The sequence below is a fragment of the Nuphar pumila genome, chromosome 10 (assembly GCF_984573655.1).
Source record: "Nuphar pumila chromosome 10, dmNupPumi1.hap1.1, whole genome shotgun sequence".
Lineage (NCBI taxonomy): Eukaryota > Viridiplantae > Streptophyta > Magnoliopsida > Nymphaeales > Nymphaeaceae > Nuphar > Nuphar pumila.
Genome location: NC_143258.1, coordinates 30,280,079 through 30,294,848, shown reverse-complemented (window position 1 = coordinate 30,294,848; position 14,770 = coordinate 30,280,079). Strand labels below are relative to the sequence as shown.

Below are 14,770 nucleotides of genomic sequence, written 5' to 3'. Positions count from 1 at the left end.
TCGTGTGTTTTTGCATTATTTTTGCAGGAGGTGGTACCATTTGGTGATTCCACATGATTGAAATGAAGTGGATTTGAAGTTGAAGTGAAGAAGTAAAGGCGAAGAAGCTCTATTTTTAGTTTTTTTTTTTAGCATTTTCAATTCCTAGTTAATTAGGACATTTTTTGCCACATTTAGGCTTTGTAATTAATTTTAATTTCAGCATTATTTGGGGTCTGTAATAATCTTTTAATTATCATTTTGTAATTACTTTTAATTAGTTTATTTTTTATTTTTTAAGGCAATAAATAAATTCGCTTTGAGTATAATACAAAGTTTTATCAACCCGTTCCTCGAGTTCGATCTCGGTTCTCACTACTTATGAGAGTTTGATTTTTAAAGTTTGGTAACCAACTTTCATAAATTCTTTTCATAAAAACAACCTTTAAAAATATATTGACAAAGTGTACACCATTTGCCTTTCTTGGGTGATAGGCAATTGTGAACTCGTAATCTTTCACGAATTCCAATAATCTATGATGTTGCATGTTCAACTTTTTTTGAGTAAAAATGTACTTGAAGCTTTTGTGATCGGTGAATACCTCAAACTGCTCACCGTATAAGTAGTACATCAAAATCTTCAACACGAAAATGACTGTGGCTAACTCAAGGTCATGAGTAGGATAGTTCCTCTCATGCACCTTCAATTGGCGAGAAGCATAGGCTATCATTTTTTCATACTACATAAAGACACCTCCCAAACCTGTATCTGAGGCATCTGTGTAGACTTCAAAACCTCATTGCCCAGACGACAAGGTCAACACTGGGGTTGTCGTGAGCTTCTCCTTCAGAGTCCTGAAGCTCTCATCACACTTGGCCTCCCATACAAACTTAGTTCCCTTTAGTAGCAACTTGGTCATATGCAGAGCAATTCAAAAAAAGTTCTGAATAAATCGCCTGTAGTACCCTGCTAACTCTAGAAAACTACATATCTCAGTGATGTTTTTCGGTGGCTCCCAATCCAACACCGTTGCCACCTTCATATTTCAATAAAAATAAAAAATAAAAAATAAAAATAGCAACTTAAATACTCGAATTAGATTAAAATTAGATCACTTACCTTTGAAGGATCCACAAATACTCCATCCTTTGAGATCACGTGGCCTAAGAACATAACTTCGAGCTAAAACTCAGTTAGAGAACTTAGCGTACAACTTATGTTCTCTAAGGGTCTGTAACACTATCCTCAAGTGATCTATGTGATCCTCCATGCTCTCCGAATAAACTAGGATATTATCAATAAAGACAATCACAAACTGATCCAAATATAATCTAAATATTTGGTTCATAAGATACATAAATGTTGCTAGGGCATTCATAAGCCCAAAGGGCATAACTACAAACTCATAGTGCTTATAACGTGTCTTGAATGTCGTCTTAGAAATGTCTCTATCTCTGATACTCAACTGATGATATCCAGATCGCAGGTCAATTTTGAAAAATACCTTCAAAATACCAATAATCAAATTAAAGGTCCTAAACCTACGTTCTTAATTAGAGTATAACATTCAAAAAATCTTTAATTTAAATTTACCTTGGCTCACTGAAGTTGGTCGAAAAAGTCTTCGATCCTCGGCAACAGGTATTTATTCTTTACAGTTGCATGGTTAAGCATCCTATAATCAATGCATAACCTCATAGATTTTTCCTTTACGAAAAGGACTGGTGCTCCCCATGGTGAAACACTAGGCTGAATAAATCATTTATCAAGCAACTCCTGCAACTGCTTCTTCAGCTCCTCCAACTCAGTTGGTGCCATCCGGTAAGGAGCTTTAGAGTTTGGATATGTTTCAGACACCAACTCTATAGCGAAGTCAACTTTTCAAGTATGATGTAACCTAGGTAGCTCCTCGGGAAACATGTCCTCAAACTCATTCACCACATTCAGGTCTCTCAAGTTGGTCGATCTAGGTTCTAACAGTGTAACACTAGCCAAGAAGGCTTCGTAATCATTCTTGACCTATCTCTGAGCCTTTAAGGCTGAGATCAATTTAACCTTCAACATCGGCTTTTCGGCTCAATACTCTAAGATAAGCTGATTTGGAAGAACAAACCTGGTCCTCCTATCATAGTAATCCATACAAGCATAATGCTCATATAGCGAGTCCATCCCTAGGATGACATCGTACTCAATCATATCTACAATGATCAGGTTGGCAAGTAGATTCTGCCCAATAATACTGGCCTCTACATCAGGCTAAAATTATGAGCAATAGTCATATCACTCGAAGGTGTTATAATCTCAAGTACATAACCCAAAACTATAGAAAATATGTTCAACATACATGAAAATCAAGTACAAACAAAAGAATGGGTGGCTCCTGAATCAAAGAGAACCCTAGCACTAAAGCCTATAATAGGAAGGGTACCTTCGATGATGTTCGCGTCTTGCTCTAGCTCTTCAGCTGTGGTGGCATAGGTGCGACCGATAGTCTTCTTCTAACCCTATTACTGGTGTGGTTGTTGCTGTTGTTGTCGAGGTTGTTGAGGTTGACCCCCAACTGGTTGATCCCCCTTGTCTGGCTTCCTCTGTAGGCACTCCCTGTAAAAGTATCCCTTATGCCTGCAATTTAAACATGCACCTATCTCCATCAGGCACTACTTCCCATTATGATTTCAATGGCACCGCAAACACGATGCTCCCTGGTTTTGTTGTTGTGGCTTCCCGCCCTTCTTGGCAGGTGGTGTAGGTTGTTGGCCGCTAGACTTTTTCTTTTAGCCAAATCTCATAATAGTCCTCGAGACTATCCGTCTACTGCAGGTCTAGGAACTCATGCATCTTCTTATCTCTGGCATGCTTAAGAAATTATGCCTCATTGAAAGCCCCAAAGAAATTGAGCCAAAGTGACCTGTCTGCCCTAGAACTGGACTACGTGAGTGGTCTCCCACCACCTCTCTTCGTGCTAATTTAACTTGCAAGCCCCGAAGTTGACGTTGCGGTCCTCCGAAACTTCTAAAACTCGAAAGATCTACTCGATCTCTCGTACCTAGTTTTTAGCCACATTCAGATCCCTCTTTCACATGAATGCGGGTGGATCCATATCCATGAACTTTTTGTAGGTGATACCACTACCTACTACTCGTTGAGGTTGGACACCCTGCCCTGCTTAGACAGCATGCCTGTCTTGGGCAACCTATTGTAGGTTGTTGCCCATGGCCTGCATTGTAGCGGCCTGCTACTATACAACCCTAATCAGGTTGTTCAACGTGTCCATGATGGTGTTGCAATGTGTCTACCAAGCCATTTATTTGAAAAGTAAAAAAAAAAAAAGCAAATTAGTTTATACCAAAACTCTCCATGTAGTGTCTCTAGTATATGTCTAGAATCACATATTACACCACAGTTTTCAAGTAACAGTAACATCAAATAATCACAAATGTAGAAGAAACGCCATATGGTCATAAAATATGCTTCGGATCCTAAACTATCAATATAACTCATGATTTATACATATAATAACTAATTTAAGATGCTAGCAGAAAAATCATTATAGAACACATTAAATAAATTTGCAAGAACATGATTCATATTGTAAACACATGAAAGAAAATAAATATGCATTTAATCATGCTGAAAATAAGGATATAGCAATCTCAAATCATGTAGGAACACGAAACTATGCATTTTACATTACCCGATTTTTTGGTTTGGTCGTTCGGGCATAGTTTTACCGAAAACATATTTTTAAATCCATTTCAAAGCATGATATTGTTTTAAAACAATTTTAAAACCCTTTTTTAACTTATTTTAGAACTGATCCACCATGGATCAACCCGTAGGATCGGCAAGACACACGATCTATGCGCTTGCATTCGATCTATGATATGAGTAAGATGAATCTTATGTGAATCATGTTCTCAGATGAACTAATGCATTTGTCTCTCGTCTTAGCACCTTTGAGCAACTTTAATGGCTGCTGAAAAAGCTCTAAGATTGAAAAAGAAGAAAGAAGATGAAAAGTAGAATATAAGAAGGAAAAAGATGAAAAGTAGAATAGGAGAAGGAAGAAGATGAGAGATATAGAGGGAATAGGAGAGAAGAGCTTTAAATAAAGAAATAGGGGGGGCATCCCCTCCTAATGATCTCTCTCTCATTCTAGAGTTGTTTCACAACTCTATCATCTCAAGAGGTGGGCCCCACCAGGTGGGACGTCCCACCTAGAAGACTCCTTAATGGAGTTTTCTATAAATACTCAAACTCTCTCTAATTGACTTCTTAATCTCCTAGGTCTCTTAAGAGTCCTACTTAATATTTTTATTTAACTAATTATGGGGTCCACTAGGGGGGGCATCCCACCCTCTCTAGAACCCTCTCAATTTGTTTGAAAGTCGCATCCATGAGATATCTAGAACCTAAAGTGGGTTCCAACTAGTTGGCATCCCACTTGGGTCCAATCCAAGCAGACTGGATCTAACAACTCTAAATTGTATCCAATCCCAGTTGGGTTGAAACCAGGAACCATTTATTAATTTCAAATCCAACACTTAAATTGAAGGTCCATATTCATTAATGAAGTCCAAATCAATATTGGATCCAAATATTAAGGTTTAGATCTGAATATGACTCATCCACGATCCATAAAAACCCTTGGCTACCTCTTGAACCCCTGTGAGTCACCACGTTGACATATGACACCCCATTGGGTTGGGTGTGACCCTCTGGGTCTCATAAGAAACTTGGGTTGAGTCCAAAACATAGCCCGATCAATTTTGAAAAATCAAATTCTGAATCTTATCCAAATTGAAAAACCCAAAATAGAAGCCAGTCCATTTTGGAAATATAGAAAAAATACAAGCATCAACGTGTAATATTGATTTTAAATCATGCATTAACCATATATACAGTATATAAACATTATATAGATTCATAAAAATGTCATATAGACATAAAACATGCTTCGGATCCTAAACTATCAATAAAACTCATGATTTATCCACATAATAACTAGTTTAAGATGCTAGCACACAAAATCATCATAGAACACATGAAATCAATTTGCAGGAACATGATTCGTACTGTAATCTTAAAACAAAGATATAGTAATCTTAAAACAAAGATATAGTAATCTTAAATAATGTAGGAACACAAAACTATGCATTTTACACTACCCGATTTCCTGGTTTGGTCGTTCGGGCATAGTTTTACTGAAAACATATTTTTAAATCTATTTCAAAGCATGGTATTGTTTTAAAATAATTTAGAAACTCTTTTCTAACTTATTCTAAATCTGATCCACCATGGATCAGCCCGTAGGATCGGCAAGATGCATAATTTATATGCTTGCATTTGATCTATGCTGTGAGTAAGATGAATCCTACCTGAATCGTATTTTGAGCAACTTCAATGGCTGTTGAAAAAACTCTAAGATTGAAAAAGAAGAAAGAAAAAAATAGAAAGTATAATAAGAGAAGGAAGAAGATGAAAGAGATATAGAGGGAATAGGAGAGAAGAACTTTAAATAAAGAAATGGGGAGGCGTCCCCTCTTATTGATCTTTCTCTCTCTCATTATAGAGTTGTTTCACAACTCTATCATCTCAAGAAGTGGGCCCCACAAGGTGAGACGTCCCACCTGGTGGACTCCTTAATGGAGTTTTCTAGAAACACTCAAACTCTCTCTAATTGACTTCCTAATCTCCTAGGTCTCTTAAGAGTCCTACCTAATTTTTTTCGTTAACTAATTGTGGGGTCTACTAGGGGGGGGTGTCCCACCCTCTCTAGAACCCTCTCAATTTGTTTGAGAGTCTCATCCATGAGGTCTCTAGAATCTAAAGTAGGTTCCACCTAGGTGGCGTCACACTTGGGTTCAATCCAAGCAGACTAGATCTGACAACCCTAAATTGTATCCAATCTCAGTTGTGTTGGATCTAGGAACCATTTATTAATTTCAAATCCAACACTTAAATTGAAGGTACATATCCATTAATAAAGTCTAAATCAATATTAGATTTGAATACTAAGGTTTGGATTTGAATATGACTCATCCAAGATCCATAAAAACCCTTGACCTCCTGAAACCCCTGTGGGCTACCACGTTGACACATGGCACCTCATTGGGCTGGGCGTGACCCTCTGGGTCTCATAAGGAACCTGGGTTGAGTATAAAACATAGCCTAGTCAATTTTGAAAAATCAAATTCTGAATTTTATCCAAGTTAGAAAACCCAAATTAGAGGTCAGTCCATTTTGAAAATCACATTTTCTAAACCAACAAATATCCAAAATCGTCAAATTGAATCTCCTACGAGATCTACGGCTCATAAAGGATTTAACTAGTCTTAGTTCAACTTAAATCTTTGGAATTTCACTTGAATTTAACCCTATTTTAACTTAAATTTTGCTCAAATTTAAAAGTTAAAATGAATAGAATTTAGAGGTGTTACAATGGAGCATCCCATGTAATTTCAATACATGCTCTGCAAATGCTTTTCCAGTGTACGAGTAACTGAGACCATGGTTTTAAAACCTGGTGACTCGTCACTCGGCTCGTCTTTGAGTGACTCATGACTCGGCTGGGTGAAATTTTATATAAAATATATAAATATTTTGTGATTATTATCTATATTTTATAATATTTTACCAATATATTATATATAATATACATTATATGATATTTTTTATAATATATTTACATATATAATCATATTTTTATATATAATATACATAATATTTATATTATATTTCATATAATATATGTAATTATATATAAAATATATTATATATGTATATATATGCATGACTCACCCAGGACTTGGCCGAGTTATGTTAAAGCCGAGTTCAACCTGGTTTTTAACCCAATGACTGGGCGATCCGGGCGGAGCCACCGGGTCAACCCAGCGAGTTTCAAAACTATGACTGAGACTAATGTAATGAACATTATGTTATCGTTCTGTCTACCACTATCAAGATTACATATTTTTCACATGATGAAGGCTATCCTTTCATAAAACCTATATCTATTTCAGTGCATATATGAGAATGTTTTTGTGCTATATAGAAGACGAGCTGGGAAAACATTCCAATGTTGTTTTGAAAAATATCACATTCTTTATTGTAATCTTTTATTGTCTTTTTCACCCCTGGCCAATGAAATATTGATTTGATTCTTTGTGAAGTCTTATTCTAACAAGCATGACCAGAAATGGAATTCTTTATGTTGGTTCTCAATGATGAGTTCCATACAATTAGACATCCACTAGAAAACAAAAACCCTTGCTGGATTTATACTGTTGATAATCCAAATGTCCCGGCTCCTTGGTTTGAAGTCCATACAAGAAGGAATTAGAAAGTGTTACTTTCCTGAACCCATCCACCAACTCGATCACTGTCAGAGACATGACATGTAGATTTAAGGCCTAATTCATTCTGGAGAGTGCATCTACTGCATGATTTTCTTCATTCTGGAGAGTGCATCTACTGCATGATTTTCTCTCCCCTTTCCAATACCTCACATTGCCATTTTTGTTGGGGTAGCTATAGCTGTTCATTGCTCTAACTGGTATTTCAAATTCCTTTTAATATAATATGTTACATGTAACGAATTCTCTAGAAATGAAACAAGGTCTCCGCTTACAGTAGATTATTAATGCTAGCATCTCTTTGTCATAACTGGAAAAGGTCAAATTTTCTTCTAGAGATAGACTAATATATGCCAAAGGTCTTGCATCTTGTATCAAAACTGCCCCCATTCCCATTACAAGAGTAACCATATTCTATGACAGTATTTAATCTAGGCCATTCCAGCATAACTGCTTCTGTAGTTGGACCAACTGCTAGTCCATTTGTAGAGATAATGTGTCCCTCTTTCTGCCTAAATCGCATTTCAATCTTTCAGCATATAGTTGATGATTCTGAAGTAGGGGAAGTATGACTTTTTAGATGATTTAGATGTTCTTCCCTAGTTCTACTATAAACTTAAACCTCATCAAAGAATAACAAGCATAAATTTTCCAAACATGGTAACTTTGAAAGGTATGAGCATTGTTGAGCGCAAATGGCATCACCAAAAATTCAGTGTTCTCCATGCATTCTAAAAGTAGTCTATGTATATCCGAAATTTATATTTGGTGATAACTATGCCATCCCATTTGAAAAAGAAACATGCCTAAATGGCATCTAATAGTTCATCAATAACTAGGAAAAACTTTTCTTTTATTGCTTCATTGTTGAGAGCTTGATCATCTACACAAGGATGACCATTTTCATCACATTAGCAAATGGAACAAGAGAGGAATACATACTCGCACTTGGTTCAATAATACCCACATCCAAGATCTAATGAACCTTCCTTATCTGATTCTTGTGGAAATGTGTGTAGATCAGTAGATGGCACCCTGGAATGAGTGGCATTCTATGATCATGTAGCAGCAGGTAAGAAAGGAATACAAAGTGAGTATTTTTCAGAAAAGACTTGAGGTTGATTTCATCCGCAAAAACTACATTGGACCACAGTTCTAAAAACAATAGAGATGATAAAGCTAGAACAATTTTAGAAGCATTCACCGGGAAAATAGTACAAAGAAACTCCATCATGATGATTTTGGCATTCAACAAATTACAGACAAAAACTAGAGGTGATTGAATTGAAGTTCAAAATTCAAGACCATGTTCTCGAGCAGCATCAGCCACAGCTTCAATTCGTCCATGGTATGGGTAGCCCCCACGATCAAATGCCACCTTTGATATTCCTTTTTCTAGACAAGCTTTAGCAATGGCTTCTCCAATTCGTTTTGCAACTTCCTAGTACAAGAAATAAGCTAAATGAGCAACACGATGTACTTGAGAGGAAAATCTAGTAAAGGGGCAATAAGCACATTAAAAAAAATCTAGATTTAAAGCATTCAGAACTAAAAGCAAACTACCAAAAAAAGAAATGAACCATAGAAAAGGAATCAGGTACACAGTGAATACTCATTATGATGTAAAATCTGTTGAGAGAAAACCAGAATAACTAACATGCTGTGCAGAAGGAGAAATTATGCACAATCTTAATGGTACCCAGCTATAGAGAAAATCCAAATACAGATGTTCACTCTCCTTTCCATAAATTGTTCCTCCATTTTGGCGTCAACATCCCCATCCAATGCCTGTATGTGAAACTATATGAAACCTTGTGCTCACCTTCCTAGAATAGATGTCTGATAAAAGGCCACATTGATCTCAAGGACAAGGGTGACCTTAGTCAAATCACTAAGAAGGGCTTTTTAGCTTACCATGAATTATCTTCATCAACTGCCTAAAAAGGACAGAAAGATGATGGAAGATCAGTTCTTTTCTTCCATGCACCTAGTTGACAAGCATCTTCAAAGACCATGACTTATTGAAGCAATATATTAATCTTAGATATGATAAATCCAACTTCAAAGTTACCAAACAGGAATTTAATGCTGGGAGTGATTCACAGACTGCCCAACCATGAGTATTCCTAGCTCTCTAGATGGTAGGGTTGCAAATTGTTCTGGTTTGGGATCAGAAAACACACTGGGGAGTCAGTTCAGTTCAGATCCGAGACAGCCAAAATTTGCAAAATCACCATCCCATATCCAAACAGTTTGCAACCCTACTAGATGGTTGAAGAAAACTTCCAAAAAGACAAATCTGAGATCATGTTGGAGGCGAGGAGAATAAATGAATCAAGGTATAACCTTGTCCCTCACCTTGACCTATCCTTTGCCAATTCACTTGTATGTGCACACAGACCAGCTTGACTGATGACACATATTGAGTGAAGATGGATTCAGAAACAATCAGATGATGCTGTATGTGTATATGCATGTGAATGTGTAAATAAGTGTGCTGTCACACAGTTCTCAGCTTCCTCTTCCAAATCTTCAGCATGGGATTCAGGCTTTGATCAATCAAACTAACTCAGTTCAATATGTTATTCTATTAATGGAGAACACATGTAGGGAGATGCCCAGAGCAGCATAAAACTGATACCCATTATGATTATGGTTTTCAGGGCCTAGCATTTTCAATTGTACAGGGATTCCAACCATGGAATCTATAAATGAAGCTCTTCCAAAGCTCCTATGGTATCCAATAGAGATAAGCAGTTCATAGGTCAATCTGGATCAAAGTTTTTCTAGCAAGACAGGTTCGAAGTTCAAAAAAACATCAACAATAAAAAATAGTCTTAAGATTTGCCTAAAAGTGAGAAAGCTAAGGATTTTGAATCCATGTTGGGGCTGACCTGTGGTTTGATCTTTGAAAATAGTCTTGCAGACTGATGGAACTGTCATACAAGAGTGTCAATGGATGAAAATGGAATTATTTTATTGAAATAAGACACTAATGGAAAATTCTCTGTCCTTATGTAGATGCTACTGATTGGTTTGAGTAAAAAAAAACAAAGGTTTATTGTCTATTCTGTTAGGTTGGCATATCTAGAGGGAACCTATATTCACAAAAATGATTTTCTAGGTTAACGAACAAAACAAACACATAGTTCCTGAGACGACCATATACACTGTGAATGTCATATAGAGTCAATTAATCCTATATCTTGTGAACGCATATCTGATGATCCATCTCTATTCGGGAATATGGTGGAGAAAATATTCACCAGCACTTCTTCAGCATTAAGGATTGCAGTGTTTGCCAAAGCACTGACCAAAATTAGGCTATTATTTGAGTCTTGTTGTTATCACTTTTACTGGGAGACTGGTTATGCTGGAAGTTGTTTGAAAGAATAAAAAGGATATATAAATGCCATAATATGGAACATCAAATTGCAGTTGATTGAAGCATTAGTGAAAAAATATGACAGACTTGCGATAAGGACCAAAATATTGGAAGAGTAAAACTAATCATGATGGATCGTGTAACAGAATCACCCATCCATTCTTTAGTGCTGGTAAAGCATTAATAGAATACAGCATAAGTACATTGCTATCGACTTTGAAAACTTGCCCACTAAATCAAGCTTCATATGCAATTCACGGCTTTGCCCCACTGCCTACATATACAGAGACAAACTTGTCCCCCCACAACATCCCTGTAGGATACAGTCACATATGAACTAGAGCACTAACAAAATCGTAGATAGCAATTCCCTCTGGAATCATGGAAGTTGCTGAACAAAGTTATGGAAGTTAAGCTATTGTCTAACGGTTTCGAGTTAAACTTCATTATTCTCCATGAAGCTAACTTAGTTACGAGCACTTAAAACGACCGATCAGAGAGAATGTGACTCAAGAGGTGAACTTGTTAGGAAGCACCACAACGACCCCAATGTGGTATTGCTTGAGCTATACGTGTTTAAGGAGTTGTTGTTCTCACTCTCATGCTTGCTGCCCTTCATTACTAAGAAACAATATCAAATTGAATCAATTACGTACGCATTGCACTCCCAATTAATTTACCCACCGAAACAAGAACGAATTTATCAGCAAACAAGTAAAATTGATGTCTACAAAGACATTCCAACAAAAAAATTCAAAAACATCACCAATTAATTTCATGCCAAATATAAAGATAAAGGTCCTAGGGTAAAGCTCTCACAATTGTTGGTCCAGAAGAGTACTGAATCTCTTCAGAGACCGGTTTCTGCATCGACGAAGCGGAGGCGAGCGTATGCATCTTGGAATCGTCGATAACCTGGACATAAAGGTGCTTGTTCGACCGAAAGACGCACATCCTCGGCCTCTCCGGTGTTCCTTGAACCTTTATAAAAGCAATGGGCAACACAATTTTTTACTACGGGAGTAGAAGACGGCTAATTTACAGCTAAATTTGGGCACAGACTATCATTTTTCCATCAAATTACCGTCGAATTCAAGCGAAAACCAGATACCCATATAAAGAAAACGCAAGATAAACCCAATTGGACAAAAAGGAGAGATGGGGGGACCTTCTTCCTGACTCGCTCGTGTCGAGCAATGCGGTTCTCTCTTCCGGTTCTGGCCTTGGCTTCGATTTTCAAGAACTGGGTCTTCTTCTTCGTGTCGAAGTTTGCAAAGAGAGCGCCGAGAGAAGGACGAGAAGAAGGGCTAATGGCGTGCAGGAAAGAGAGGGATGAGGAAGAGGAAAGAGAGACCGCCATTGGTGGTGGTCTTGTTCTGGCTCAAACCTTGAGCTCTCCAACGTTGCGGCTACCTCTCTGCGTTCCTCAACTGGGTGGGAATATCTTATCGTGAGCGTCGCTTTTTACACGGATACCTCTGCGTTTTCGAAAAAGGACCGAGCATCCTCCCTCGATCCATTTCTAACTTTTTACAAGCCTAGTGGTTAATAAGTGCTAACATCCTCAGACTCATCCTTTAAAGAAATGCGGGGTATTTTCGTAAAAATAAGTATTGCCCAATCAGGACCTGAAATCTGGCCTGAATGGTCAGGGTGAATCTAGTCACAGGGACACGACGTTTTAGTTTTTTTGTTTGCGAATGGGACAGATACTTTAGGTGACACTTTAGGATACGTTCAAAATATTATTTTATGATTTTGATAACTTTTAATAATTTTTTATTTTTTGTACATTTATAGATCAATTAATATATTTTCATCAATTAAATGTCTTAGTTTTTTCAAAAAGTTATATATTGGCGTATCGTACTCATATATCGAGGCCACAATTCCGCATTTGTGTTGGTCACCTTGTCAAGTAAAACACAAAACCAAGGGTGCCTTACCATTAGGGATGCACACGAGGCTCGGCTCGAGCTTGGCCTGGGCTCGTGCCAAGTATCAAGTCGAACTGAGCTCGGCTCCTTAAGCTTGTTCTGAGCACAATAGACTAGGCTGGCCCGAGCTCAGCCCGTGGCTCGATTCCTTAAGCTCGTTACGAGCATAACGGACCTAGCTAGCCTGAGCTCAGCCGGTAGAGAGAGAGGGAGAGAGCTCGTGTAGTCGCCAAGCTCCTCTCCCTTGTCTTTGCCTTATGCAACGAGAACTATGAGGTCCTGAGAGAGGAGGTGCTCTTCCTCCGATCCACCCCTGCCGATCAAGGCGCCAACCTGGCTCGCACGCTCGCTCCTACTTTTGCAGCTATCAAAGTCATTTGCTGCTGGAGAGAGAGAGAAGAGAGAGAGAGAGAGAGAGAGAGAGAGAGAGAGACTTTTTAGAATTTTGAAAGATGAGAAGTAAAAGCGAGACAGAGTGGGTCGGGGCGAGGCCGGCTGAGCCTTATCGAGTCCGATCAAGCTTGGCTCATTTGCACGGTCAGAGCCTCTGAGTTAGTCCAAGCCTGACTCATTTCCAGTAGGAACCGAGCCCTCCTTACCATATAGTGATACGGATGAACGGCATCCAAAACATTGTAGATAGCAATGCCCACGACTTGCATGGTATACTTTCATCATTACAATGCATTGAAAATTATTTAAAAGTAACAGTGTAAAATGAGTTATCCTAAAACATTATGGATACCGTGTTCATCGTGCAAGCAAACGGCAATAAAGCATAGTTAAGGAAAGCCGTGCAAGCTAATGACACTAAAGCATAGTATACATACTGGTATGCACCAAGATTTTTATAGGATTTTTTATTTTTTTCTAAAACAGACTCTTAGATTGATGAATAAGAAGGATCTTTTACCGTTTGAAAATTAACGGCTCAAAATTTTTGTAAATATTCAAGCATACAAAATTATATTTCTTGATCCGATTGCGATGATCCAATAATCCATTTCTGGCAAATAAACTATGATGAATGCATATGCAGGGTTAAATTTATAAAAAATCCTATAAAAATCTCGATTTATACTAGTTTACATATTCTAATTTTCCTGCTTTATATAGTTTTTTTCAGGCAGAACTAGAAAATTTATGTAGGCGCAGATGTATATCAACCAATTGTGTAGAAAAATTCTAAGCATCAGTAGGCCAATCAACCCATTCACCAAATACAATGAATAAATATCAACCTTGATAAGACCTAAAAAAGAGAACAAATAACATAAGAGATGTCATTTCCTCGTTAGAGAAAAAATGAAGGGTCGCTCCTCCCATTTTCATTTGACATTAGGGGTGCCAATGTGTCAGGTTTGGCTCGAATCCAGGTAAAATAAGACCCAAACCTGATTTGACATGATGGTTCCGAGTTTGGACATGAGTATAATCGGACTCACCATAACAGAAACCATACCCGGATCCTATAAGGATTACATGAATGATATGTTCTGGGCTGAGGGGGTTTAGACTAGATCCAAAACCAAATTACAGATATGTTCAAACAGGGTAAACATAAAACATGTTCAGTTGGGTTCTGACATGTTTTATTAAAAAAACTAGATCTCTTAAATGCCCGGGCAGAAAAATCTCATTTTTTTAGAGATTGATCTAGATACGTCTGGGAAGATTTGGTTAGAATTTTAGGGTCTAACTGCACGGGGTTTGAGTTTTATGAGGTTGAGAACAGGAAAATGAGAATCAGGACAAGACTGGGTTTCAAGTTTGGCAGGGTTCGAAAAATACGTTAATTTTCCTAACTAGGTCAGACTTTGGGGCTAATTTTTGGCAGAGAGGCTAAGGACACGTAGAGGAAACCATGGTTCAAATTCTAGAATCAAACTCATTATAATTAAGGAATTGTGATTGTTTAAAGTTGGTCTAAATTTTGCGCAGGCTAAAACCAAGCCTTAACTAGGTTCACACATTTTGGGAGATTTCTTGGATTGGTTGGGGCTTATGACAAAGGCTGAGACCACTTATTAGACTTAGGTAGGCTTGTTGGGGATGGTCTATGAAGGTTGACATGGCTTGGCTAGGCTTGTACTACATGGAATGCATGATTGCA

The 14,770-nt window shown here is 37.7% G+C and overlaps 1 protein-coding gene across 1 annotated transcript; it reads right to left on the bottom strand.

The window, feature by feature from the left end:
• Positions 1-8,432: 8,432 nt before the first annotated feature.
• On the bottom strand, positions 8,433-12,139 carry LOC149826596 (large ribosomal subunit protein uL18c-like). The gene is made up of 3 exons (XM_090018898.1): positions 11,889-12,139; positions 11,540-11,701; positions 8,433-8,776 (listed from the first exon to the last, which is right to left on the bottom strand). The coding sequence occupies exons 1-3, from the start codon at positions 12,078-12,080 to the stop codon at positions 8,627-8,629; spliced, it is 504 nt and encodes a 167-aa protein (XP_089875024.1). The 5' UTR covers positions 12,081-12,139; the 3' UTR covers positions 8,433-8,626.
• Positions 12,140-14,770: the final 2,631 nt, after the last annotated feature.